The following is a 24,834-nucleotide window of genomic DNA, read 5'->3' as shown; positions in this document are numbered from 1 at the left end:
CTTTGCCAGTTGGGAACTGTGGGTTTGTTTTACATATCATTACTCTTGCTTTGACTTCTTCGTTTATATTGGCGAGTAGAACTTGAAAAAACCCTAGTTTTTCCAGAACACTGGATCATACTGTATGAGAAATAAGAATAGAATAAATCCAAAATGCCTAATATGCTTATTACAACAACAATACAGCAAAAAAATATCAACTTAGTATTTAAAAAAGATGGTTGTGATGGATGAAGATGATGGCAAACCTCCCCAAGAGGAGATAACGTTGAAGCCGAAAATGACGCTTATCAATGGTATCACTGTGATTGTGGGTAGTATTATAGGATCCGGTATTTTTGTATCTCCTTCCGGTGTTTTGAAGCATACCGGTAGCGTTAATGTGGCACTGTTGGTGTGGATCATATCAGGCGTGTTTTCTATGGTAAGTAACGTAGATGACAAATTACGCAATATCTCATATAAATATTCTTTTGTCGATAATATCCAGACTATTATGATAAGGGAATATATGGACTTGATAATTTTTTTATGATCAGTTAAATAATAATAAAGTTTTAAATACATTTTATACATATCCGTAGTATTTGAACTTTGACATTCAAGAACATCAGTGTCTCTTATGATGAAGGTGAATCAATTGTCTAGTAGCATAAATATTAAAGAATTCTGTTACATCTTCCAAGATTCGTAGCTTTCAGACTGCGAAAAAATGGATAAACCAAGGCCACGTTAAAGTAAATTTCTACTTTAGGCATCTTTTTTTTTGTTATGATCAAAGACATGATTAATAATCTTCAATGGCATGCTAAAGATAATCTGTATATATCGGGTGGTGCATCCTCGTTGGAAACATAGAAAATCACATGCAAATTTTGAATTGTCCAAATATTGGGTCTCATGTTAATTTTACAGCAAAATCGTAAATAGTTTTTTAAAGTTCTGTGTATGCTGAATACACGTGCCAAATTTGAACAATTATGACCAAGTCTATTTTAAGTAATTTAGGAAAAACGCATATATTTTTAAATTAAAATTGAATAAGGTAAAATTGAATAAGAAGGTAACAATGCAAAACCAGGCAAATGTCAACATACCTTAAGTTGTCAACCAAGATTTTATTATTGTTAAATGTAATTTGTTGTACTGTCTACAGTTCGTCTGGTGGATCTGTGTCTATGAAAGGAATGCGGACAAAAAACATTTAAATAAACAGCAATATATTTTATACGTCGACTTGACGAGTACGTCACCGCAAATCGCTCCGCCCACTCATTTTACTGGCTACTTGCAAATTTGTCGAATTTTTATTGATGGGACGCGTCGTTTAATTTTTTACGAAAAACATCGAGAGAATATCGTTTCCCCTTTCACGGATACCCCGTAGCTCCAGAACGGACAGACGTACTGTACCTAACCGTAGGTACTATCACGTAGTAGCAGAGTACGAGGTTTAAGTACTCTGGTAGTAGTGTACAGTACGTCTGTCCTTTCTGTGGCTACGGGGTATCCGTGAGAGGGGAAACGATATTCTCTCGATGTTTTTCATAAAAAATTAGACGACGCGTCCCATCAATAAAAATTCGACAAATTTGCAAGTAGACAATAAAATGAGTGGGCGGAGCGATTTGCGGTGACGTACTCGTCAAGTCGACTTTTTACTTTTTAGTCGATATTTTGGTACAACCTGTACATTTTTATTTAAAAGGATGTGAACTCTTAAGAAACATTTTAACACTAAAACAATAAAAACATACAAATACAAAAAAAAAAAATAACAACGTTAAATTAAAAATTGTAAAATATATTCTTTTGAAGAATATTCTTTTTCTTGTCATTTTTTAAATATTTCTGGGCTGGTAGATCAAGGGTAGATCTCGGTAAAAGAAACAAATTTTCTCTTTACCGTTTTTCAAATAAATCCAAAATGACCGAGTTACTTTAGTTTGAAAATTTCCAATAAAAAATGATCTTTTGCTTAAATTTTGAGAACCACTGGATCCTTTCTGGGTTGTTGTTAAATGTTGCCATATTCGTCGTCGTCGTATGCTTTTTCGGTTTAGGTTTAAAAACCTGTTCCTTTTTACCATCTCTGTATTGGTCGTCCAAGACTTCTCCTTCCTGGAGGTTGATATCGTAGCATTTTTTGTGGGATTCTATCATCTATTATTCTTTCTACATGTTCCTTCTATTTGTTTTTATATACTATGTTGCCATCGAATTTTTCTATCAAGAAATTGTGTTTACTAACTACTACTACTACTTGTGTGTAACTAACCTAACTAAAAAAAATCATTTTTTTTCAATTTCCAAAAAATATTTCGCGAAAAAACTCATAATCGTGTTTCTGGGGTCGAAATATACTACCCATAAACATATTTTCACTTATTTAAGACTCACCCTGTACAGGGTAAATCAAAACAAGTATTTTTTTCCAATATATCTTTTGAATAAAAATATTACGGAGTATAATGAATAACTAATTATATGAAATAAATAGATGATAAAAATGATTGAAAAAAAAACGGAGTCTAGTTGGCTTGGATATGACAATCGACGGCATACCCCATATAATTTTTCATACAAAATGATAGCGATCTTCATTTCCAAGCCATCTCTGACGTCGAATTTTTCCAATCGTATGGTATATAATAATTTAATTAGCTGTCAGCGATCAGATCATAAAACTTCTCTTTGTATGTTTTTTTTACTAAATAACTACAAATAACACAATTTCCTAGAAGATATTATGATAACTTTAAGGTCATTTGTAGGTCGAATCATCAGCCGTAACTCACATTTTCTAAAATTAAGCGATAAAAATCCAATGTTTTCGACGCCAGTAAACTTTATTTTTCATTTTGTAATTACCTTTTTGCCATTTGCAGTTGTTGATACTATTTATATACCATCATTAGGCTAGTATTTGAAAATAGGTGAAAACCCCATCATAGACAAACATACATTCATAGACAAATGTTTCTGATAGAGAAAATTGATTTTTGACTATAACACGTAGGTACGAAAAGGTTAAATCAACTTGCATGTACCTTATCAATATCGAAACATCTTCCCTATATAAACATTTGTATCGAAACTATTCTAGAGGGTGGTCCAATAACACTGGTCTGCAGGAAATAAATTTTTCTCGAGCCCAGCAACCTAGGTACCATTCCTGATATTCTTATGTAAAAGTAACGTGCTGAATACAGAATATAGCTTCCGTTTCCTTCCTTTCCGAGTCCTCTTTAGTTTTCGATAATAATAATCATAATAATGGGAGGGTATTAAAAATTTTAAAAAATCGTAACTCCAAAATTACAGTAGCTAGCGAAACGCGGTTTTCAATTTAAGATTAGGTTAGATATTTCCAACAAAATTTGTAATAACATCAAAATCAGTCAAAGTCGCAGTTTTTGAGATAAAAAAAAATTGGAAAAATTCCTTTACTTTGAAACTAAAAGAACTGACTACCAAGTTTTTATTAACATATTTTAATACGGTCAGGTTAGACCAGTGGCGTAGCTACCTAGAGGCTAGGCGGGGCAGTGCCCCGGGGCCCTCAAGCTCAGGGGGCCCTCGAATCCTTACCAGAAATCTTGATCGAACTGAACTTTTGGAAATTTCTCCCATTTTCAAAATAAATATGACAGGTTGCAACCCCACTTTAATCATGACAACTCAGTTGAGAGAAATTCAAAAAGTTATGCCTAGGAGAATTCCCCTAAATTCTTTCTGTAGGTTGGCAGTGTTGTCAATTTGACGGATAGTGATATGTGCGTTTTATTGTGAATTCGAGTTAAGATTTTTTTTTCGAGAACGGTTAAAAAATTAATGCTGTATCAGGAGTAAGTAAGCCAATGTCAATAAACTTTTCCGTACTGGTTAATATAGTGGTTCAATTTTATTTGATTTTACCACTCATATTGATGTCCGTTAAGTCAATAAATCGTATCAAATCTATAGATTTCCTCACCGGTTTTCAAACCGAGAAAAATATTTAAAATTGCGATTTTCAATAATGTACTACACACAGTAATATCTCAATTAGATACACGTTTTATTGGTATGAGTGCAGTCTGTCATATATTCGAATTTCTAACACCAATATGTTTATTACATGTTGATGAAGTAACTTTATTACAAAAGTGTGACGAATTCTAAAGAAAATATTCAGATATAATAGGCCCTAGTTTTTCACTTCAATTTACTAATATTTACCACCTAGTTTTGCCTCAACTAACTCAAGCATGGACTGTTCACCAATTATGTAAGGAAATAATGAGCAAATATGGAGTGCTATAATGCGACCTAACGAAAGTATTTACAGCAATATCGTCAACTTGTTCTAGTTTAATTTTTATTGTGCAAATATTATATTTATAAAAATATATTCTATTTAATATATTGTGTAAACTATTTAATATATTGTGTAACTAAAACGGGGTCGCGACAATATTATTATTCTTTACAATATCTGTCACTTCTGCAGCAGCTGAAAGGTCATTTAGCAAATTAAAAATTATTTAAGAAATAATATGGGCCAAACTCGACTCCTACATTTATCGCTAATAGCAATTGAAAATAAACCCGCATCAAGCCTGGATTTAAACGAAGTCATTGATACTTTTGCGAAAACTAAAGCTAGGAAAAAATTGTAAATATAATTGTTATTTAGTCAGTTGGTAGGCCCCACCTTTATACAGGGTGTCCCAGAAATAAGTGCAAGTATTTTAACTGGTAGTAAAGTTCAACCCCAGAGACACGCCTATAAGGTTTTTTTCGCGAATTTTTTTTTGATAATTATTCAATATTTTTTGAAAATTTTTTTGGAAATTTTTTTAGTTTTTAGTTAAAAAACATAATTTCTTGATAATATTGCAACATAAATATTACATTAAATTTACATGAAAGAAAATCCAGAAAATATTCAGTGGCTCTCAAAATTTTAGCAAAAATTATTTTTTTTAATTTTAAAGTAAAATAACTCCGTTATTTTGGATTTATTTGAAAAACGGTAAAGAGAAAATATGTTCTTTTATCGAGATCTACCACCCTTAAAATACTTGCATTTATTTCTGGGACACCCTGTATAATAAACCCTTGAATCTTCTCTATTTCGTTTTATTAGCCAAACCTACACCAAGCATTAATTGTAAACCTAATCAGTATACATAGCATTGGGGCCCCATTCTTAATTTGCCCCAGGGCCCTTGGTTACCTAGCTACGCCACTGCGGTTAGACGTGCCTCCTGGCGCCAATTTTTTTATTATAGGCACTACAGATGCCCGACGCACTATTGCCGGATCCTGTATTTCTGTTGCATCTGTAATAGAAACATAAGAAAAAATCCAGTCTAATGTACCATTAAAACACATTTGTTGTTTCTAACATATCTGATTACAAAAATAGAACTACATTTCTCTGATCTATTTCTTATAGAGTTCAATCCGTTTGGTCACCAATAAATATTAAGTTACCGAGCGCATGAAAAATCAAAGTTAAATTGATGTGGAAAATGTTTTTCGATTTGCGATTCGCGTCATTTAAATTCAATTTCGTACCCAGAAATAACTGATTACTTGAAACATATTTACTTAAATCTATGTCGATGCGTTATGTTTACGATTGGCGATGTATCGTTGAAAGAGCTCATAAAATTATCCAGAAGTCCTATACAGCTGTAAAATGTAGCTTGGAATTGTGTAAAATAAATATCGAAATGAAAGAACGATTTCTTATTAATTTAGTTTTCAGAATGTGCATTTAAAAATATACTTGTTTCTAATATAAAATCAGATAAATATCAGAGAATATATCTTCCAAAAATAAGCCGAAATTGACGTTTTCTAAGAATATTATACCGAGTCGTTTTCAAAAGGGGCCCTTGTATTTGTGGCTTTTGTATCTGTTTCAGAAAAAAAAACGATACTTGATATTATGTTATGTACAGTATTGGCCAAAAGTGGATGAACCAATACCAATAATTGCGAAGAAAATCAGATTTGAGGTGTTAAATATCAAAATTATTTTATGTACCTTTGTATGTTAAAAGTTTAATACATTCTCACCAAAATACTACAAACAACTTTACTTTATAGATAAATATTGGCAAATATTGCTTTTATGTCTTGGACAAAAGTAGATGAACCAAATATTTTTAAAAATCGTTAGTTTCATTTGTTCTGCTTTTATGAACAATTGCGATTTAAAAACATTTGAGCTCTTCTGATATATCATGCCACGTGGAATTAACTTGTCTGCAGATCTTAAGTTGCGAGTAGTGAATGCTTTTAAGGATGGTTTGAAGCAATCGGAAATCGCTAAGCAATTACGCCTTGGAAAATCAGCGGTACATTATATTTTAAAGAGATATAATGAGAGAGGAGATGTCTCTATAAAAAGAAAACCAGGACGACCTAAAAAAGTTGGTCCCAATATGATAAAAAAGCCATAAAACGAATTTCTTCACAAGATCCATTTTTGCCGTCAACGAAGATAAAAGCAAAACTTGAAGAAATGGGCTATCCACCAGTGAGTACAAGGACGATTCGACGTAAATTAGTTGACCAGAAGTTGTTTTCCCGAAGACCCGTCAAGAAACCACTGCTATCAAAAAAAATTTGAAGGCCCGATTAGCATTTGCCAAGGAATATCAAAACTGGACTGTGGCACAATGGAAAAAAGTTTGTTTTAGTGATGAATCAAAGTTTAATTTGGTGTCATCAGATGGAATTCAACATGTAAGAAGACCTCCCAACACACGATTGCTACCAAAGTACACGCGACCCACTGTAAAACATGGTGGGGGCTCAATCATGGTATGAGGGTGTTTTTCTGGGTATGGGATGGGGCCTCTCCATAAAATTGAGGGCATAATGGATCGGTTTGGCTACAGAGACATTTTACAAAACCTTTTAGTGCCTTATTTGGAGGAAAAATGCCAATTGTACACTACTTCCAACATGATAACGACCCGAAATATGCCTCACAAAAGGTTTTTGGAAGATGAAATGGTGACTGTTCTCAAATGGCCATCGCAATCCCCAGACCTGAATCCAATAGAAAATTTATGGGAAATTTTGGATCAACACATTAGGACACAAGAATTATTTGCAGCTTTGGAAGAGTCTTGGAAAAATATCGATTTTTCTATAATTGAAAATCTTCTGGGATCCATGCCTAAGCGATGTCTGAAAGTAATTAAGAATAAGGGTTATTACACTAAGTACTAGTAAATTATAAGTTAATTTTTCAGTTTTTGTTAACATAAGATTTTTTTTTATTAAATATATATTTTGTTCATCTACTTTTGTCCAATAGTTTTTTCAATTTAAATTTTTTGCTACCTTTTTAAAGCACATTTTAAAAAAACAATGCTATTTATTTTTATAGTACTGACACTAGACTTCAAGTAAATATAGCTCAAATTTTAATTTTAAACATATTAGGAAAAACCCATTATTTTAACAAAGTTCATCCACTTAGGGCCAATACTGTATATGACATAAATCACGATTGACTGACGTATTGATTAGTTTTGATCACTTCCTATTTCACCGGAGATGACTATAAATTTTCATTTTTAAATGGAACTGTCGTTATTTTTTTTTATAGAAAATGACATTCTGATTAGAATGACAAATTATATGACTTTTGACATTTTCTCTTAAAAAAATTGTATTTTAAATTTCAATCTAGAGTGTCATGGCTGTGTTAAAACCGCCAATTTTTAATCAAGCAGCTTTGGAAAAGTAGATTTGATCGTCTGATGTTTTTCGTGTCTTTTCCTGCCCGGTTAAATGATGCCCAAATGGTATTTTCACTCATAATCAATCAATTTTTTGAGTAGTCGGTCAATTTTTTGAGTAGAACAAGGGTGGCTCATTAGCATATTTAGAAAAAACATTTTTTACGAATAATTTGGTACAACATCCTTGGTATTTTGAGTCAAATTGTCGTTATATTTATTGTAGTGGCACTCATAGTGCATGAGAAAGTGACTAAAAATAATTGAATACGTCAATCAATTGTGATTAATATCATATACTAACATATTAAATCTCCTTTTTTTATCTGAAAAAATTAAAAAAATATACGGTTCCAATATAATTTTTTTAATCATACATAAAGGCGGAAGGTAGCCATTTCGAAACATCATTTTTGTCAGTTGTTTTTGACATTTCTCTTGACAAAAATGAAGTTTTCTTCTGTTTATCCGCCGGTTCAACATGAACACCTACTTATAAATATATGCATTTAATTTTTTTGCTTCACTAGTATCTCTGCTTTTAACGCAAATTAATATACTAAACGCAATTATGATACAACCAAAGAAACAATATAGAATCAAAAATTAAGTGTTTTGTTTATTCGGGAGAAATATACATAAGTATACCGGAAATAAAAGAACATCATTTTTTGAAGCGCCCTGTTGGTGATTGAGTGTGTTTATTCAGAGACATACATACTTATATTTATTGGAAAAATCCAATTTTCCATCAATTTCACACCGCCTTGAACATTTCGTGACAGGCGATGTATATTTGATCAATTTTAGTATGGAAATTACAGAAACCGAACATTAAAATACAGAGGTAAATATTTGTTATTTTTATAGCTACAAACGACGATGGTTAATAAGGATAAAGGTAGTAGTATTTATATAACAATAAATATAATTTAATACTTTCAAACATAATAAAAAGAAAAACATGAAATATAATGGAACAACTTTACACTAGTAAGTAATCATGATTTTACTCTTCCATATTCCCATTTGTTTACTGAAAAATAAATAAATTAGACCACGTCAATTTTATCAATTCAAATAAGCTGTTTCAGTAGCGTATTTGAACTTTTGTTCTTAAAAAAAATAACAGATTTATTTTTATTACATATACAGGGTGGTCAGAACTGTATTCCGGAAACTTCGGTTGTAAAGGTTTCTGCAGGTTATTCTGCAGAAAAAAATAAGCAAAAAAGTTCGTATAAATGTATGTCCTAAAATGCTTAGTTTCGGAGATACAGGGTGTAGAAGTTTCATTTTCATTTTGATTTTTTCCAAATAATTTCTGAAGTATCGTCAATATTTGGATAAAAATTGGTGTCTGGGAGTTTTTTGACTTGAGTAATTTGATTTTGATATCAATATGACTTTAGTTTATAGGGGACGCCACCTACATGTGTTTTAACTGTTTTAAAAAGTTATAATATATAGTTAATATATATAGTCAATATAGTTATAGTCAAGTTATATATATAGTCAATACATGTCATTTATTGACAAAAAAACACGCTTAGTAGATAGTTATTTGACTGAAATAATAAATTTGGGATTTTTTTTATATTAATCATAAAACTTTTGGCACAAAAACATTTAAAATTTATGAATTCAGTCTAATTACTATTTAGTCAACATGTTTAATTTATGTCAATGATGACATAACATTTTGACAGGTATTGATAATTTCGATTCCAAATATCTCGAGAACCATTACTCGTAGCGATTTTTACCACCTTTTTTTAGGTAAAAACTTTGAATAAGAAGACTAAGGAAGGAGCATATCAAAGATCTTAGGTACACCGCGATGGGTCTCAAATATGGCAGACTTAAATTCCGGTTTATCAGTGTCGTTCTAATTTTATTTAAAAAATGTAAAACTATGATGTAGAGTAGACGTGGGGTAGACTCAATAATTTGTTGTTTTATTTTACGTTGTGAATAAATGTTGGTAGTTATTAAAATTGTTATAAAAATATATAATTCTAATAAAAATAGATAAGTTATAATAAGTATTTATTAACACAAACATCCGATACGCTACCGAAGCAGGTAAGTCAAATTAACGTATCTAAATTCTTTGACATCTAATCTTTGACAAGTAATAAATAAAAGCTAAAATGCAAGAAAAATATATAATTTAGTTAATTTAAGTGAATTTCATAAATGATCGGTTTACTACACGTATGTATATTATATAGTCACTTACTAGCGAAAAGTTGTTCCATTATTTCACTCAATTTTTGCCGAGATCTACCGCACGCTACACAACCAATTATTTTAGAGTCTTTTTCGATAAATCGCGATAGTGCCACTGTTAATTTAAGTTCTGCCACAATTTCCATCTAGATTTACTACCTTTATACAACTATCAGTAGTAGAATAAATAATAAATAACTTTAAAAATAAATCCTTTGAATTCAAATATAAACATAAAAAACATTTACAGCAGAAAAGGCGAAGGCGCTGGGTTAAACGTAGTCTCCACTAAAAACACGGAGGGGCGCTTTGACCCAAAATTTTACTATTAAGTTTCATATCTATCTTAATAGTAGATTATTTTCTTTTATCTATGTTTCGATTCCAAATATCTCGAGAACCATTACTCGTAGCGATTTTTACCACCTTTTTTTAGGTAAAAAACGTCTTAAATGTATATATTTTTACTCAATAGCTTTATACAGGCACGAACAAAATTTATTACTCTTCAAACCAGTTAAAAAAATAATACGTAGGTGGTCCCCTCTACAAGTAGGAGTCATATTGACATCAAAATCAAATTTCTCATGTAAAAAAACTCCCAGACACATTAAAACATTTTCATGGTCACTGTTGTGAGCATATTTAAAAGGGAAATTAAAACAACTTTCGTTGCACGTCATCAATGATACCATGCGTCGTCTTATGGAGTTTGCTGGTGGTCGTATTATAATCTGCAACGAAAGTTATTCTAATTTCCCCATACATCTACTGGATATGTATCTAACGAAAGAAATTTCAAGAATGCGGACACATTATTGGAGTATGATCAATTTACTATAAAACATATTCAAATAAAAACAGCAAAATATTTTATAGATCGCTACCTATATAAACGCGGTAGTGAGTCCGTGTGGACGAGTATGTCACCGCAAAACACACTCCTCTAAGTTTTTTTTAACCGTGAACGGTAGTAGACCGAGCTTGGAGAACAGTGCAGTCATTATCAGTAAAATAGTTGCGTAATTTTACTGATTTTCTTCTTAATTTTTAAATTTTTAAGATTATGTCTCATTTACGTGGAAAAAAGCTGAAAAAATTAAAACTGATTTGGTATTTTTGTATAAGTATTGTCATTTAAAATATTTATAGCACACCCATGAATTGCGCGCTAACAGAGAATTTCGTTTCCACCCTTACAGATGCCCCATAGACTTACAGTACTTTCTTAAGTATCCAAATCAACGTTTGCTCGATCCCAGAGTTTTTTAATTGTAAGATGCTTTAGAACTCTTCTAGAATTTCTTCTTTTTTGATATATCTATTTAGATTATTTTATCTATATTTTTTTGTTGTAGGTGGGTGCGTATTGTTATGCGGAATTGGGAACGATGATACGAAAAAGTGGAGCCGACTACGCCTACATAATGGACACTTTCGGACCTTTCGTCGCCTTTATCCGACTCTGGATCGAGTGCTTGATCGTAAGGCCGTGTTCACAGGCGATCGTAGCTTTAACGTTTAGTCAGTACGTGATGAAACCGCTTTTTATCGAGTGCGATCCACCGGACAACGCTGCCAGACTTTTAGCCGCATGCTGCATTTGTAAGTAGACCATTTAATATAGATAAGATTTTATGCGGTGGCGCATATACGAGTATTTTATGTCAAAATATGGGCAAAAATAGTTTATGGGTATTTAAGATACCATAAAAATAGATATAGGCATAAATTAGATATATTTTTATTAATCTAAATGGTCTTTCGTTCTGGTCCACTAACTGGACCAGAACTGGTTAGTAAAACCGTCTCGGATACTGGCTCAGACACTAGAGATAGATATTAAAGTATTTTTAAGAAAATCGAGAGGTACGAGCCGCCATTAAGGTAGGAAAAACAGATATTTGGGAAAGAAGGTGCCAGCAAGTGGAAAGCCTAATAGGTGGCGCACGGAGTACTGAGGTATGGAGAACAATCCGACAAATGAAAACCAGTCAAACGGACAAGCTCTTGAATAGAATGGATATAGAAAAATGGCGCAACTACTATGCAGAATTAGTGACAGAAAACCGACCAGAATTCCAAGCAGTAGAAGATGAGAACAACCTTGCAGGCACTTTAATGATAAGCGAAAGAGAAGTACATCAAAGTCTCAAAAGAATGAAAAATGGACGGTCACCAGGTCCTCGTAATATTGTAGCCGAATTGTTAAAGTGTGGAACCCAAAGACTGCGCTGGCGTCTGGCAGAGCTATTTAACCAGTGCTGCCTGCAAAGTAAACTACCCCGAGAATGGCGAGTGGCTCACATAGTGTCCATCTTTAAAAAGGGAATCGTAACGACCTCACTTGTTATAGAGGCCTAAGCATTAACAGTTCGGTCAGCAGACTTTTTGGAAAGGTGCTGCAGGGTAGGCTCAGGGACAGTATTGGTGACAAAATCTCGGAAGACCAAAGCGGATTCACACCGGGGGATCTTGCACAGATAACCTTTTGTCCTGCAGCAGGTGATGGAAAAAAGATAGCAGTATATCAAGAAGTCCATCTAGCATTTATTGATTTGTAGAAAGCGTACGACTCTATTCCCCGCAGCAAGATATGGGAAGTATTGAATATCTTAGAAGTAGATAGACCTTTGCTTAAGATAATAAAAGAGCTATATAAAGAAAATGAATCGTACGTTAAGATAGGACACAGGCTATCTAATCCAATTAACACCACAAAAGGGTTGCGACAAGGATGCAGCTTATCTCCTCTGATCTTCAACGCTTACGTCGAAGTAGCCCTTAGGGAATGGAAGACGAAATGTCAAGGTATGGGAATACCCATTGGGGACAACACACTATTTACCCTGAACTTTGCAGACGATCAGGTCGTGATTGCGCAGGACTCATACGATCTAGAGTTCATGACTAAGAGGCTTTATCAAGAATACAACAAATGGGGACTTCAGGTTAGTCTAAAGAAGACCGAATACTTAGCTGTCAATTCCAACGCTTGTTTTGAAGTCTTCATTAATGATAACGTCCAGATTCAACAAGTAGACAAATTTAAATACCTGGGTGCTACTATCAACAACGAGGGTTTGGGCAAAGAACAAATACAAACCCGAATTCAGAAGAACAAACAAGTTATTGGATGTCTTAACAGCTTCTGGTGGGACCGAAACTTATCTGCAACAACTAAAAAGAGACTTGGAAGAACATTGGTGGAGTCAGTTCTTTGCTATGGTTCAGAGCTGTGGACTCTGAGTGCAGACGCGAAGCGCAAAATCCAAGTTGTTGAAATGGACTACCTTAGAAGAAGTGCAGGTATATCTAGGATGGAAAAAAAAAAAGACAAACATCGAGGTCAGGCGTATCATGAATGCATCGGAGGAGACAGTACTGGATCGAATCGAAAAATCCAGCTTAAAACGGTTTGGACATGTTCTGCGTATGCCGGAGAACAGGTGGCCAAAAAGAGTTTTTCAATGGGCTCCCAGGGCAGAAGAAAGAGAGGTAGACGTAGAAAATCCTGGAACGGAACGGTTACGGAAGCAATGGAAGCTCGTAACCTAGAAGCTGATGACGCTCTAAATCGAGATGTGTGGCGTAGGGTAACGGGAAGGCAGCAATAGGCTGTTTAGCTGCTATTAAATACTTAAACCAAACCCCGTTTATATATATATATATATATATATATATATATATATATATATATATATATATATATATATATATATATATATATATATATATATATATATATATATATATATATATATATATATATATATATATATATATATATATAATGTGGTATAATATCGGGAAGCGGTCTGTTTCAATTAAACTCACTTTAATCTAAATAGCTCTATATTTCGACATCATTTATGTCTTCATCAGAGCATCAGCTAAAAAACAATAGTCATTACAATTGTAACTTAGGAATAAAAGTTTTTCATTAAAATACGTTACAACAAATTAATAAAACAAAACAAAAATACTACTTACAATTAGAGTCAAATTTTACAAAAAAAACATACAATAATGTAAAATAAACTACTTTGATCTACAAACCACCATTGACAACGTACGTATATAAAATAAACATGAAGTGTATTAATATCAAATTCTTTCGCTTTAGTGAAGAGCGAACGCTCCAAGAAACAAACAACTAAGAAAAAAAATTATAAAATTATAAAAATATTATATAGCAGCATATTTTGCTGCTATATTTAAATGTATGTGTGTTATTTTATTTAATTGATTTATAATTCCCTTAATAAATGATACATTCTCGTTTGTAAATCGAGTAAAAAATAAACAACTACCAGAGAATTATGTGTTGGTTTCACTTGACGTTGTTTCTCTGTTTACTAATATACCATACAATTTAGTTTTAGAAATAATAGAAATATACTGGCAAGAAATTGAAATTAACACCACGTTAAAAAAAGCAGCTTCTTGAAACTATTATCATTTGTTTTTAATAACTGTCATTTTCTTTTGAGGGTAAGTTTTACCAACAGATTTTTGGGACACCTATGGGCTCTCCAATTAGTCCTATATTAGCTTTGATTGTGATGGATTATTTATTGGACAAAATAAAGTCACGGTTACCTTTTGAACTTCCATTTATCTGCAAGTTTGTTGATGACTTAGTTACTTCTGTTCCACGAGATCAAATTGATAACACGTTAGAAATTTTAATTCGATTAATAACAACATACAATTTACAGTAGAAACTGAAAACAATGGCGGTGTGCCTTTTTGGACACAAGAATAATAAGAACAAATTCTAATTCCATTATAACAGACTGGTATCAAAAATCCACAGATGCAGAAAGATATATCAATTATTATTCAAACCATCCTACTAGTCAGAAATATAATACAATTATCGCCTTAAAGAACAGGATATTGTATATATCAGATGCATGTTTTCATAAAGAAAATTTGAATAAGTTATTTAATATATTCGTTAATAATGGTTATCCAAAAATATATTACGAAAACTAATTTATAATACAAGTAAAACCGTATACACCAACAAAGACCACGGAGGGTTTGAATATTGTTTATAAAAAATTACCTTACATACAGAACTTAACAGATAACATTATTTCATATTTAAAAGAATATGATATTAGAATTGCTAAATATAATTCGTTAACATCTAAAAATTGCTTCTCTAGGACTAAGGATAGGGTACCAATATTGCAAAGGAGTAATATTGTTTATAATATTCCGTGTTTGCAATGCGATAAATGTTATATAGGCCAGACATCACAAAATCTTAAACAGAGGATTACGCAACACAAGAGTGACTGCCGTCTCGGAAAAAGTCTTGTGCACTAGCTATTCATTTTCAGAACCAAGATCATCAATTTGATTACGACAGTGCATCTATACTGGAACAGGAAGGCAATTTCCGAAAAGAATTTTTTGGAAATGGTTCACATTAATAACAACAAAAACTCTATAAATTCAAGATCGGATATTGACAGCCTTAGTTCCATATATTGTAATTTATTAAGGGAATTATAAATCAATTAAATAAAATAACACACATACATTTAAATATAGCAGCAAAAATAAGATGGGATGCCTGCAAATATGCAGTTTACAATCTTTTTATAATTTTTTTTCTTAGTTGTTTGTTTCTTGGAGCGTTCGCTCTTCACTAAAGCGAAAGAATTTGATATTAATACACTTCATGTTTATTTTATATACGTACGTTGTCAATGGTGGTTTGTAGATCAAAGTAGTTTATTTTACATTATTGTATGTTTTTTTTTTGTAAAATTTGACTCTAATTGTAAGTAGTATTTTTGTTTTGTTTTATTAATTTGTTGTAACGTATTTTAATGAAAAACTTTTTTTTATTCCTAAGTTACAATTGTAATGACTATTGTTTTTAGCTGATGCTCCTGATGAAGACATAAATGATGTCGAAATATAGAGCTATTTAGATTAAAGTGAGTTTAATTGAAACAGACCGCTTCCCGATATTATACCACATTTATTAAATCGTACGGTCGAGAATAATTAACAAATATAATGAAGATGGGATTTTATCAAGAAATTTCGATCAAAATGGGTAAACAGACTGCTGTGTCAATGAAAAAATGGTCATCTTTAAATATCAAATTGGCGAACAATGTAAACCGAAGAAACTTCTTACTGAGATGTCGAAGGACTAATACGTTGCCCCGACATATAAAAAACACAACAAAAGCAATGGAAAGTTTACTACAGACGACTAGTTGGCAAGTACATGAAGAAATGCGGAGACACATATTAAAGTTAAGTAAAAAGAATCTTAATTTAGAAATAAAATCATGCTATAACAATATAAAATGGATCAAATTGACAATTAATGATATACAACAAGATTTAGAAAGCATTCTTCCTATAGATATTTTTAATGAGTATTCGGACAGATTAAGATCGGCTTATGAACGAAGATTTAAAAAAGTTAAAACTTGTAATTTAAAAAATTTTAATAATCTTAAATTATCCAATAATAATAAAAGTGAACTGTTCTTGAACAATTCAAAATGGTTTAAAAATTTAACAGATATAGATATACCAAAGGATGTTGTAGATTTTCTTTCACTAGGCCCAAAATTTGGTATCTCACCAATTGGTTTAAATATGAATGTGGGGCACTATTTGGCAGATATCGAAAATATAATTTACGAAATACCTGATGAAAATAAAAATATTCTCAGAGCTAAAATTACTAACAATATTACGAATTTTCAAAATCAAACACGTTTTTGTAAATTGACTTTTATTCAGAAACAATATTTAATAACAAAAAAGTTTTTAAGACAGTGTCCTAATTTATATATATATTGCAAGCAGACAAGGGTGGGTGTACTGTGGCTATGAGCAAGACTGATTATATCTCCGGGACTTATCAACTTTTAAGTGATTCCAACACCTATAGATCTGTAAATAGTGATCCAACAATCAAGACACAGAGACATCTCAATGATATCATAAAAAAGCTTAAATCGGAAAACGAAATGAGTGAAACAACAGCAAAAAATTTGACAATTTACAAATCCATCTGTTCCAAATTGTACTGTTTACCAAAAATACATAAGCAGAATGTACCTTTAAGACCAATTGTAAGTTCTATAGGATCAGCTACCTACAACTTAGCTAAGTTTCTCTCTGATATTTTAACACTATCTATGTCAACTAGAACAGACTATAACGTACGAGATACATTCTCGTTTGTAAATCGAGTAAAAAATAAACAACTACCAGAGAATTATGTGTTGGTTTCACTTGACGTTGTTTCTCTGTTTACTAATATACCATACAATTTAGTTTTAGAAATAATAGAAATATACTGGCAAGAAATTGAAATTAACACCACGTTAACAAAAAGCAGCTTCTTGAAACTATTATCATTTGTTTTTAATAACTGTCATTTTTCTTTTGAGGGTAAGTTTTACCAACAGATTTTTGGGACACCTATGGGCTCTCCAATTAGTCCTATATTAGCTTTGATTGTGATGGATTATTTATTGGACAAAATAAAGTCACGGTTACCTTTTGAACTTCCATTTATCTGCAAGTTTGTTGATGACTTAGTTACTTCTGTTCCACGAGATCAAATTGATAACACGTTAGAAATTTTTAATTCGATTAATAACAACATACAATTTACAGTAGAAACTGAAAACAATGGCGGTGTGCCTTTTTTGGACACAAGAATAATAAGAACAAATTCTAATTCCATTATAACAGACTGGTATCAAAAATCCACAGATGCAGAAAGATATATCAATTATTATTCAAACCATCCTACTAGTCAGAAATATAATACAATTATCGCCTTAAAGAACAGGATATTGTATATATCAGATGCATGTTTTCATAAAGAAAATTTAAATAAGTTATTTAATATATTCGTTAATAATGGTTATCCAAAAAATATATTACGAAAACTAATTTATAATACAAGTAAACCGTATACACCAACAAAGACCACGGAGGGTTTGAATATTGTTTATAAAAAATTACCTTACATACAGAACTTAACAGATAACATTATTTCATATTTAAAAGAATATGATATTAGAATTGCTAAATATAATTCGTTAACATCTAAAAATTGCTTCTCTAGGACTAAGGATAGGGTACCAATATTGCAAAGGAGTAATATTGTTTATAATATTCCGTGTTTGCAATGCGATAAATGTTATATAGGCCAGACATCACAAAATCTTAAACAGAGGATTACGCAACACAAGAGTGACTGCCGTCTCGGAAAAAAGTCTTGTGCACTAGCTATTCATTTTCAGAACCAAGATCATCAATTTGATTACGACAGTGCATCTATACTGGAACAGGAAGGCAATTTCCGAAAAAGAATTTTTTTGGAAATGGTTCACATTAATAACAACAAAAACTCTATAAATTCAAGATCGGATATTGACAGCCTTAGTTCCATATATTGTAATTTATTAAGGGAATTATAAATCAATTAAATAAAATAACACACATACATTTAAATATAGCAGCAAAAATAAGATGGGATGCGATGCCTGCAAATATGCAGTTTACAATCTTTTTATAAATTTTTTTCTTAGTTGTTTGTTTCTTGGAGCGTTCGCTCTTCACTAAAGCGAAAGAATTTGATATTAATACACTTCATGTTTATTTTATATACGTACGTTGTCAATGGTGGTTTGTAGATCAAAGTAGTTTATTTTACATTATTGTATGTTTTTTTTTGTAAAATTTGACTCTAATTGTAAGTAGTATTTTTGTTTTGTTTTATTAATTTGTTGTAACGTATTTTAATGAAAAACTTTTTATTCCTAAGTTACAATTGTAATGACTATTGTATAATATTGAACTTTTAACTAACTCTGAGCGTGGGGTAGGTAAATAAAGATCTTGCTCCGCGTTCCTGAGTGGATAAGTGTGAGATGGCCTTTCTTGAGAAGCTGATACATGTTTACGTATTAGGCAAACGGATTCAAATATAAATAAGGAAGGATATCGGAGATGGAGAACTAATCTCTGTAAAACCGTCTCAGATACTGAATATAGATATTAAAGTATTTTTAATGAAATCTAATATAGATAAATGCAAAAAAAGTAAAGTATTGACGAAATATAATTGTGTATCATAACATAAAAAATTATGTAAAATACATACTAATATTTCTTCTTTAAACAAAGAAAAAACTTTAAATCTCTTTGGCACAAATTGATGCCTTCCATTCTGTAACAACCATTAAGTAAGCAACGTATATCCAGATACACTGTCAATAAAAGAGCTTAAATAAAACATCAGTTCCAATTCGAAGAGGCTTGCTGAAATGTCATTTGAAACAAGATTTGCTGAAAATGTCAGTTCGAATAAAGATTTACGTCATTCGGCAACCTAATCCTTTTTCGATTACTAAAGTAAAATTTTATTTTACTTTTCCTATGGTGTTTGTCTTTTAGAAACAAGATTTTACTGACTTTTGATTAAAGTTTTTTTGTTTTATATTGTTTCAGGTGTATTGACTTTTGTGAATTGTTATGATGTGAAATGGGCTACGAGAGTACAGGATGTATTTACATACGCCAAACTGCTGGCGTTGTTTATTATTATAGCTGCTGGTGGATATCAACTTTTTACAGGTAATAAATTGTTAGATATAGATGTTGATTGTAGATTTAGCCTATTTTTAACATTTTGGGGTTGGTTCTTTAGCAAAAACAAATAAGTACCTATTTTATATTAATAGTTGATCAACATCTTTTGATAGCATATATTTTGATTACCAATATTTTAGAGATTTTGTTAAATAATTTTGACGGCCAACAATTAGTATTAGGTACTTATAATTATTATAATAGGTTATTCTTTTTGCATTAATTGAATTCCTTGTGCTTATCCATAAAATGGTTTAGGGTTAATTAATTAATAGATAATAAATTATATGTTTGTTTCAGGGCATATGGAACACTTTACCTTTAAAAATACTAACACAGAAGTAACATCATTGGCTCTTTCGTTTTATTCTGGATTATTTGCTTACAATGGCTGGTAAGATGGCTAAAAATACTAAAACAATCTTGCATGATTTCAACATTATTTTAGGAACTACCTGAATTTTATTATAGAAGAATTAAAAGATCCAGTACGGTATGTTAAGATAATTATTTCAAAGGTATTTAAAATTTAGACTAAAATAATTTATTGTTTTATTAGAAATCTTCCTTTGGCCATAGCTATATCTTGTACACTAGTGACGGTAGTGTACGTACTGACAAACGTTGCATTCTTTAGCACTCTATCGCCGATAGAGATATTGGGTTCTAAAGCTGTAGCAGTGACGTTTGCTATGTAAATTTAATCTAACACCTATGTTGCCATATTATCAAGAAATTATGTTTTTTAACTAAAAACTAAAAAAATTTCAAAAAAATTTTTCAAAAAATTTCGAATTTTCAAAATTTTTTTTTCGCGAAAAAAAACTTATGGGCGTGTTTCTGGGGTTGAACTATACCACCAGTTAAAATATTTGCACTTATTTCTGGGACACCCTGTATAGGGTGCTCGAAACTGTATTCCGGAAACTTCGCCGGCATATTCTGCGTATAAAAAAAGTAAAGAAGTTTGTATGAATGTATGTCCTAAAATGCTTCTTTTCGGAGATACAGGGTGTAGAAGTTTTATTTTTATTTCGATTTTTTCTTAATAAGTTCTGAACTAAATTCGATATTTGAAATGAATAAAAATAATAAATATAATAAAAATTAGTATCTGGGGGCTTTTTAACATGAGAAATTAGAGGGAACCACCTACATATTTTTTAACTGGTTTGAAGAATAATAACTTTTCATCCGTACCTGTATAAAACTATTGAGTGAAAAAATATACATTTCCGTAATTTTTTACGTAAAACATGCCTTTTGGTAAAAATCACTATGAGCAACCATTTTCACGATAGTTGGAATGAAAAAAGTCAACGCATGTCATTATTGACAAAAAATAAATATGCGTTGACTATACGAGTAGATGATAAAAAAAAGATTTTTTTTCTTTTTTTAAACTAATCATGAATTTTTCTAGAAAAAAATATGATAAAACAGTTTCTGTTAAATCTTTGGAACAAAAACATTGCAAATTTATTATTTCAGACTAATAACTATCCAGTCAACTTGTATAATTTTTGTCAATTATGACATGTATTGACTATTTCCATTCCAAATATTTTGAGAACGATTGCTCACAGCGATTTTTACCCAGAAACATGTTTTACGTAAAATAAGGCGTAAATGTATATTTTTTCACTCAATAATGTAATACATCAGGGACGGACGAAAAGTTATTACTCTTCAAAAAAGTAAAAAAATATGTAGGGGGCTACCTACAAGTAGCATTATATTATATTGACATCGAAATTAAATTTCTCATGTTAAAAACCCCCAGATACCAATTTTCAATTTGAAAAAATTGAAATAAAAACTTCTAAACCCTGTATCTCCGAAATGAACCATTTTGCGACATAAGTTTATAGGATTTTTTTTACTTATTTTTATGTGCAGAACATGCTGCCGGACAAGTTTCCGGAATACAGTTCGGACTACCCTGTATACTTCAACATTTCTTTGAAGGTGCTAGACAATGATTCAGTATTGAAACTAAAAGAATTTTGGACTTCTATTGTCTTTATTTATATTTACTCACACAACTGCATCAGATTTACGATTGAGAAAGAGAAAAACTTTTGTCTACTTCTTTGGATATTCTTATTCGTAGAAACGATGGATCCATTATTACTTCTGTATATAGACACACATACGAAGCAGTATTTAAATTCTCAGTTAAACCATTTTGAAGCCATCAAAAACACCTCTTTAGTACTAAAATATGTAACACTTATAGTAACTATTACTCTCAAAATTTCATTCGAATTGCTAAAAGCACTCGGAAGAAAATTATAATAAACCGGAAAAAATAAGACTTTAAACTCCAAACCAACTGTAGCTACGAAACAAAGCAGAATCGGACCTATGTTGATATAAAAAATCTTATTTTTAAGCGAGGAATCTCCCCACGAGCGATGGCACATGTTTTTTGAAACACCCTGTATAAGATAAGCTCAGTAGTTTTAGGATTTAGATTAGTTCACACTTGTCAACGGTCAGTGATACGTCTACATGAAACGTTCTTTAAAAATAAAGAAAGAAAATGGGAGTCTGAAATTCTTTTAGTTTTCATTAGAGCTGTGTAGTTCGTGAACGAACTGGTTCCAATGAACTATTCCGACCCCGGAATGAAAGGAACTAGTCCTGTATTTCTCAAAGAACTAGTTCTTCAGGACCTATTCCGGGATCTGTGACCTGTGATAATTGCCGTGGATACTGTTTTTGATTTTTAGTTTGTTCTTTGAATATTTTATGGGAATGGTTCACTTTAGATCCCTAAAATTAAGAAATATCGTATAAAACGAAGTAGATATTCTGAATTTTTAAACAAAAACAAAAAGCTTGAAGTGAGGAAAAATGCAATTTTTCGTAAAATTTTCGTATTATTTGCTCCAACTGATTTGTGATATAGTTTATTAAACTCTAATTTGAGTTTCTTTTTTATTTTTTTTATTTGCAATAAAACTTACCTATATGTTTTTAACATACGCAATTACACGTCTCGTTATATTTCGTACCTTCATTATAAAAAGTATACAGGTCATACTGTGAATAGTTCTGACTGACAACGAAACCCATTAGCAAGCAACGGGGATGTCAATGTTAGTCGGGAACTATTGTGAACTAAAGACCTAGTTCAAAGAACTATTCCTCTGGAGGAACTAGAACCAAGGAACTAGTTCCTCCCAAGGAACTAGAATTCCCACCTCTAGATTTCATATCTCAAAATGCTAAAATACGACTTCGTCATTTTTTCTAGATTGTTCTATGCTGGCGCGTGCAACGGACAAATGCCGGAAATCCTCACCATGATCCAGGAGAAAAGGCTGACCCCCACGCCTTCCGTCCTGGTTATGGTAAATCCGGAAAATCTTGTTATTTCCCGCACCGTTTCCGCTATAACGTACCCTGTTTCATGTTTTAGGCGCTGTTGTCTTTTTTAGCTTAGTATAGGTGTGTCAGTTCTTTGCCTCCCATGGCTTCGATGGAAGCGACCTGACTTGGATAGACCCATCAAAGTACACCTCATCTGGCCCGTCATCTATCTCATAGCTACGGTATTTGTTACCGTAGTACCAATAGTGGCCAGCCCTTACGAAACAGGGATGGGTTTCCTAATGATTTTTTCATCGGTACCGGTCTACTTCGTTTGCATATCTTGGAAACCGAAACCATGGTGGCTGCAGAACTTCTTCGATAGTATAACAGTCTCTTTGCAAAAGTTCCTGCTGGTGTTGGGAAAATCGAAAAAAGCCGACCTGTAATTGGCTCAAATTGTTGTGTTTTATAAAAAAAATATGGATGAATATTGTTGTTGTTTGGTGTTTTTTAATTTTAAATTATAGGAGAATACGCTTATGCCATGAAAAACTACATACCGTATGATCTAATAAAAACTATGCTATGTAGACACAGAAATAACAATTCAATTTAAACTTTACCATTTTAAACGTTAAATAAATTGCAATTGAATGATACATATACAGTGTGAGTCTTAAATAAGTGCAAATAATTTTAGGGGTGGTATATTTTGAGCCTAGGAACACGACTAAAGTACGTTCACAGATTATACAGATTATAAACTTATCGTCAAAAGCATTGTTTTTCGTGGTTCCAATTTTCGGAGTCGCGCACGTCAATTTTTTTTAAATTCTCAAACTTTCTAAAACATTCTAAAACGTTTATTTTGGACTTATTTGAAAAACGGTAAAGAGAAAATACGTTTCTTTTATCGAAATCTACCAGCCCCAAGAAATATTTGCACTTATTGAAGATTCACCCTGTATAATTGCTAAAGGAAATACAAATAACAACAGTTTGTATGTTGTAATTTTAAATATTAATAAAAACTTTCACAATTAACAGAATCACTGTTGTTAAAAGAACTTCAGTGATAGATATAGCAAAGCTCATTATGATATGTCATTTCTACTCTTACTGTAATGTTATTTTTATATGATCATATTATGTACATAGGGAAAGTCTAGATAACATTTAAACTAGTTTGTAAACTATCTATATGACTTATATCTTCAGATATATTTATTAATTTTCAAATAAACCAAGAAAACCAAAAAAAAATTTGAATTTTTTTCTGGGCAGTTTTATTTTGACTGTAGTTTAGTTTTGGATTATTTATGGCAACCTATTTTTGAATCTGTTACCACATACATAAATTTTCTTATACATTTTCTTTTTAGTTTTTGCTACAATTTTTAGTGTTTTCTCTTTGCTTTATATTATATAATTTTATTAGTTTGTTTGGTTTTCATGATCTTACTCATTAGTTATTTTATTATTTCATTGATTATTTTTAATTATTCTTAAAAGTAACTGAAGATCTTGTAGGTCTTCGTAAATAAACAAAAGAAAATTAAATTATTTTACAATATGTTCGCTTGAGCTAGACTTTCCCTATCGTTATCATAAACTTTGCAGATGAAAGTTATCATAGAAAATAAATATAAATTTTTATTGGATAGTGACTGCAATGACTACAACACAATTTTTAAACTCCAAGACAATAAGTCTGTGCCAAACACAAGTATCAACAATATATAGATATCAGTCGGTTTTTTAGAATGCTCAGTATTATAGAAGTTCCTTTTAGTTAAGTAGTGATTATAAATTTTAATCATTTAAGTTAATTTTTTTACATTTGAATAAAATTTTGGACCAAAATATCAAAATT

At 31.4% G+C, this 24,834-nt stretch overlaps 1 protein-coding gene across 1 annotated transcript; it reads left to right on the top strand.

The window, feature by feature from the left end:
- Positions 1-208: 208 nt before the first annotated feature.
- On the top strand, positions 209-23,829 carry LOC115884456 (large neutral amino acids transporter small subunit 1). Its single transcript, XM_030903047.1, has 8 exons — positions 209-424; positions 11,342-11,588; positions 19,500-19,625; positions 19,941-20,034; positions 20,089-20,133; positions 20,200-20,334; positions 22,903-22,999; positions 23,087-23,829. Exons 1-8 carry the CDS (start codon positions 218-220, stop codon positions 23,405-23,407), a joined length of 1,272 nt encoding a protein of 423 aa, XP_030758907.1. The 5' UTR covers positions 209-217; the 3' UTR covers positions 23,408-23,829.
- The last annotated feature ends 1,005 nt before the right edge of the window (positions 23,830-24,834 follow it).

The sequence above is a fragment of the Sitophilus oryzae genome, unplaced genomic scaffold, assembly GCF_002938485.1.
Source record: "Sitophilus oryzae breed Bouriz unplaced genomic scaffold, Soryzae_2.0 scaffold_249_pilon_pilon, whole genome shotgun sequence".
Classification (NCBI taxonomy): domain Eukaryota; kingdom Metazoa; phylum Arthropoda; class Insecta; order Coleoptera; family Curculionidae; genus Sitophilus; species Sitophilus oryzae.
This window is presented reverse-complemented; position numbering and strand designations above follow the sequence as displayed.

Excerpts from the sequence above, each read along its gene's own strand:
- LOC115884456 (XM_030903047.1), top strand. The coding sequence starts at position 218 with ATGGTTGTGATGGATGAAGATGATGGCAAACCTCCCCAAGAGGAGATA. Across the intron at positions 20,035-20,088 it reads TTATTTGCTTACAATGGCTG|GAACTACCTGAATTTTATTA; the intron begins GTAAGATGGCTA and ends ACATTATTTTAG. Across the intron at positions 20,134-20,199 it reads GAATTAAAAGATCCAGTACG|AAATCTTCCTTTGGCCATAG; the intron begins GTATGTTAAGAT and ends TTGTTTTATTAG.